Source organism: Trachymyrmex cornetzi, unplaced genomic scaffold (assembly GCF_001594075.2).
Source record: "Trachymyrmex cornetzi isolate Tcor2-1 unplaced genomic scaffold, Tcor1.1 scaffold134, whole genome shotgun sequence".
Lineage (NCBI taxonomy): Eukaryota > Metazoa > Arthropoda > Insecta > Hymenoptera > Formicidae > Trachymyrmex > Trachymyrmex cornetzi.
Genome location: NW_017295917.1, coordinates 6,561 through 12,325, shown reverse-complemented (window position 1 = coordinate 12,325; position 5,765 = coordinate 6,561). Strand labels below are relative to the sequence as shown.

The 5,765-nt window shown below is 33.3% G+C and overlaps 1 protein-coding gene across 1 annotated transcript; it reads right to left on the bottom strand.

Moving 5' to 3' along the window:
• Window positions 1–4,830: 4,830 nt before the first annotated feature.
• LOC108770794 (uncharacterized) lies at window positions 4,831–5,659 on the bottom strand. Its single transcript, XM_018522512.1, has 2 exons — window positions 5,651–5,659; window positions 4,831–5,331 (listed from the first exon to the last, which is right to left on the bottom strand). The coding sequence occupies exons 1-2, from the start codon at window positions 5,657–5,659 to the stop codon at window positions 4,831–4,833; spliced, it is 510 nt and encodes a 169-aa protein (XP_018378014.1).
• Window positions 5,660–5,765: the final 106 nt, after the last annotated feature.

Sequence of the window (5,765 nt, the reverse complement as noted above, 5' to 3'; positions counted from 1 at the left end):
CTTTTCATACCATAAAAATTATGTCTAAGACATTTTGTCGAAAAATGAATAGTTTCGGAAATAATTGTTTGCTTCCATACTTTTTCCCCACCCTGTATACTCAATGTTTGAGTGTAAACACTCAAAATTTAAGTGTAAACACACAAATTTCAGAGTAAACTCCCAAAAATTAGGGTTTACATTCAAATTTGAGTATAAACACTGAAATTTTCAGAGTTTTTTCCGTAAGGGTAGCCTTGTTATTATTAGTTATTTGATTCTATATATTATATTTTATATAGATATTACTATTATACGATCACCCGGACAATGCGCAATTGGTTTTTGAAGGATTCTATCAAATTTTAATCTTGACTTCTTTTATTGTAAGACATTTAAATGGTGTTTTAAACTATGACAAGGTATGTTCTTAAAATCGTGTTACTTTTGATATTTGAACATCATTTCTCGGTATATATGACTATTTCAGATAATCGTTCTTTGATATTTGTTGTATATCAGATAAAATGGATATACGAAATGATTGATGAGCATTGGAATATATTTACGGATGATATAGAAATTCGAATCATGAAAGAATATTCTATACTCTCGCGAAGATTTGTCAAGTGTTATTCAAGTGAGTGCATTTTGGTATATATTGTTAAATGTGTGTGGAGCATTATAACGTCATGTATATGTTGATAGAATAACATAATATATAATTAAAGATTTTACAATTTAAACATAAAGTTAATTGAGAAATCCAGATTTGTTATTAGACATTAACATATTTATAAGAAAAATAAAGTAAATAAAAAATTTTTGAATACGGATTGTTATAGAACTCTCTAATCATATCTTCAAAACTTCTTCAGAAAGATTGATATTATTGATATTATTGATATTATTGAAAGTATCTTTTGTGATATTACAGTACTATACTTTTCTTCGTTATCGGTGCTTATAATAATGCCGTTAACACCGATAATCTTAGACATCATAGTGCCTTTTAACGAATCACGCTCGCGATTCTTTGCGATCGAAGTTGAATTCAGAGTGAATAAAGATGATTACTTTCTACCAATTTTTTGTTATACTTCTATTCTAATTGTGATGGGTGCATTCATTGGGTTAGGCGTTGATGCAAAGCATATCACATGTACTGCTCATGCATGTAGTTTATTTGCGGCTATCAGGTAAAGATGAAGATAATGTGTATATAGTACGTGTAATGATGTAATTGTTGTAATTATTTAAACAAGATTCTAACTTTATACAGAGTGGTCCATTTTAATTCACCTAGTAGAATATATCAAAATCTTTAAGTCTAAAACAAAAATGTTTCAAATAAAAGTTGCTGAGTTTGCAAGGAAAAAAGAAAATGATGTCTTTGATTGACTTTGAGAAGCTGTTCTTCACATCAGGTTAAGGTTATCTAAAATTTGTTAAATGGAATTATATGTATTTCATTACATAATATGATATCTTTAATTATTCTGCATATAAAAGTATTAAGGTAGAGATATAAAAAAATCAATAAGGTATGAAATATTTTATATTATATTCTGGTAAATATTGATTTGAAATATTAAATATTTCGACCATTAATTTTTTATATAATCGTATATTAATACTTTTATTAACAGAATAATATATGAAATCAATCAATTGGTGTAAAGAAAATACATAGTTGCCTTAAGGGGATGTTAAAGCCGTCTGTATTATCAACATTTCTACATGATGAAAATTCTCCGAATTAGATTTATGGATTGCAAAATTGTTATTACATAAATTAAATAAACAATATAACAAACAAAAAATATAGTAGGCTAATGAGAGTCAGCGACGATAAACAGCGGCAAGTGTTATAGTGATCAATCAATACCCAAAAAATGGATTGATGTCTTCTTTATTTGAACGTTTCGACTCCCTTTGGAGTCCTCCTCAGCAAGAATGATACAATTCCAATTAGCTCACATGTCCGCAATGCTTAAGTCACTCGCAAATTGACAAAAATGCAGCGTTGATAATCTGACATTTATAGAAAAAATCTCATTAGATAGATAAATGAGTAAAATGAATTTGAATGACTTACCATCACGGAACATGACAAGAAACGTGAAACTTTGTTGAACATTTTAAATCTTAAATAGTGGGTATATTACAATTAATAAAATCACGCATTTTTAAACTCATGTGTCCGATAACGACAACGTATCACACCGATATGAACTAAACTCAATGTAAGAGATCACCAGTAAAAACATTAAGGCAAATATGTAATACAAGAACGAGTCACATGTAAATTATCGTTAAGAACAACTAATGAGAACGCAACAATAATGTATGGAAATTAAAATTATAAAAACTGATATAAATCGTCAAATAAAATAACAGAAAAAGAAAAAGAATCAGTATAAGGAGATATTTAAAATTGTTACAATATCGTCAAATGATAAAACTTCTTAACTGAACAATTATATTTAAAATATCGTCAAGTAATAAACCTTTTTAATTAAACAATTACATTAACATAATAAAAAAATTAAATAATTTATTATATAAATCAAAAGAAATTTTCAAGCATTGCTGCATAGGTATGATGTAATCCTTCCGTATCTGAACGCAAATTAAGACCATTCTTTTGTATATGTATGAATGCCATTTCGGAAACCAATCTTTTGTTCAAAAATTTATTTTTGTCTAAAATTTGGACATTCTCCCAATCGAAGTGATGTGAAAATTCCATACGATGTTCAATAATTATAGACTGGATGTCAGTGTTCCAATTGATATGTCTAGGATGTTCAGATATTCTACTAGACAATTTCCTGCTTGTTTGTCCAACATAAGATCGCAATCTTTACAATAAATTTTATATACAACATTTTTATTATCAAATTTTGGGAGAGTGTTCTTAGGTACTTTTATAAATTTACCTAGTTTGTCCTCACTGAAAAACGCTAATTTTATGTCAGTATCTTTATAAATCGTCGAAAATTTCTCTGACCAAGAATCAATATATGGTAACAAAAACCAAGACTCATGGTCAATATTCGTGTTGTCATTTGAAACATTGATATTAGAAAATTTTTTAGACCAAAATTTTAAACGATCATTAATTGTGTTAAAAACGAATTCTATCGGATAATCATTATTCAATAAAGTAACTATAGGGTAACTCCGGTATATACGCCGCACCTATCAAAAACTTAATTTATTATTTACTATGTTCATAGTAAACGAACTATATCAGCAAAAACTTTGTACTGTCTACTACTATGAAAAAAATATTAGAAATCCGAAATATTTATTTTTCATATTAAAAAATAAACTTTTTGAAACCCTTGCATTTTTACCGTATATTCCATAGGGGTAGGAGGATATATGGCTACTCATAGAGGGAGGGGGGGGGGGGGGTACGTACGGCTCATGAAAAATTTATAAATAATGCATATAAATAAGACGTATAATGACACAATAACTTATAAAATGTGTTTATAAAGTTTTATTAAGGAATAAGAATGGTAAATTTGTATATGAAGTAATAAATAATAATAACCATCTTCCTACATATATTACAAGTATTATGACATGAGGTACATATTTCATGTAATGCGTTTATTGCATTTAGTGCACTGAATTCAATCTGCGCACTTTGTATGCTTCGAGCATAAATCCCACTCGCTAAAAATGCCGTATATCCCAAACAGGTGGGATATACAAGACACAAAACTAAACAAAGAATACGAAAGCAAAGCACTTGTATTTTGCTACACAACATGCTTTACTATTCCACTACACGTATGTATCACAAAATAACCACTAAGTCTTATACACGTCCTACAGTAATCATTTTATGTAGATTATAATTTATGATGGCGTTACTTATTACAGTAACAAATCGATTCAACTCACAATAATTTCATTAATATTAACAGTAAGAAGCTGAAATCACAAGACAATTAGCTCGCTTTTATTTTTCAAATAATTTCCCCAGAGAGACATTTCCTCTCTGGGGTTATACAAAAAAAAGGGGCTAGCCCCCCAGTCTTCGCAAAAAATATCACATATATCATCCACCCAGCACGCAAGCTGGGAGGATACGTTATCACAGTCAAATGTTCCTCCGAGGTACACAGAAGTGTTGTCAAAATTATAAAAGTCCAAGAGGAGCGCGCGCAGCAGCATAGTATAATAAATAATAAAATTAATAATGTATAACGCGCATACTCACACTCGTGTAAAATACAAAAATCGCAATACGCGGCATGCACACTCGAACAGTTAGGGCCCCCACAGACAGTTAGAATAAATAATAAGATATATAAAAAGAGAGTACAATAGTACTTAAAAATAGAAAAAGAAGAAAATAGAAGGAAAAAGATAGAAGAAAGATAGGGTAGAAAGAAACAGAGAATAAAATAGCATAGCTATTAGACAACAAAAGATACAATAGTATACACAATAAATAAATAAATAATTAGAATCAGCAGAGAGGGGTCCCCTTCCAACAATTTAATAATATATATAAAAAATTAAAAATAAAAATATATATAATGAAATAGGCGGGTAGCGCCATTATCACAATTACACATTTAATAAATAGTTTGACATTAGACCGCTCTCTCTGCTGGATTGAAAAAGGGGAGGCCAAGACAAACACAAAATAAGTTACGCGACACTCGCAACGTTCGGAACGCGACGCGCCGCATCCTGCGCTGCTCTCTCCTCGGCGAGCCAGCGTCGACGAACCGCTTTTGGCGGCGAGAGAGGATCCTCAGAGGGACGGGAAGGAGCAAGGTACTGGCGGGTGCCGGACACGTGCTCCACATATATGTCGTGTGACTAGCGAATGATATCCGAGACGATCAGACGTCGTATCATTGACGCGTATTGGGCCGTAACCATCAGCAGTCTTAACACCGCCTCATTTCTCGGATCCCACGAGCCGAGGGCGCCGACGACGAAGGCCGTCACGACGACACGATATCCCTGTCGTTGTAATTCTTCCGCCAGGGCGTTGTATTTTTCGAGTTTCTTCGCCGTGGCTTCTTCGAACGGAATCCATCCATTCTCAAAGGGTACCGTGACGTCGCATATGACGACACTTTTGGAGGGCTCGTGCTTGACCACGAGGTCAGGTCGTAGCGCCGCCAAATTGCCGCTGACGCCCTCCACCTGCTGGTTAACCCGCACTATTCTTGGAAGGCGAGTGGCCTTCCAGATGCGGTGCAGGACAGCGTTGTGCCTCAGCTGTATTGCGGCGGAATGGGTACCGCAGTGACAGAGCACATGGGGTAAAGTCTCCGATGCTTCACCGCATCGCCAACAGCGCTTATCATTTGTCTCCCAACGTCGTGCGCCGTTGAGATGAAGTATGTTTACCAGATATGTAAATATGAAACCGGAATTTACCAATAGATGGCCATAGCTGTCAATGAAGTTGCCGTCAGACCGCGTCATTGACGCCATTTCCTTGTCCTGACATCTGACAAAGATTTTCAACTCACAACAATACAAGTTTCATACAATTGTATAGTTTGTAATAGCGTTGAACATGTCGAATTTTGTGCCTGAAAACTACGATTTGCGGACAGCATTGATTTTCTGTTACCATTTGAAGAAAACTGCTGCAGAATCGCATCGAATGCTTGTCGAAGCTTACGGTGAGCATCCTCTTGGTAAATCATACAGTGCTTGGTAAATCACACAGTGCTTTGAGTGGTTTAAAAAATTCAAAAGTGGCGATTTTGACGTGAGAAACGAAGAACATGGAAAAC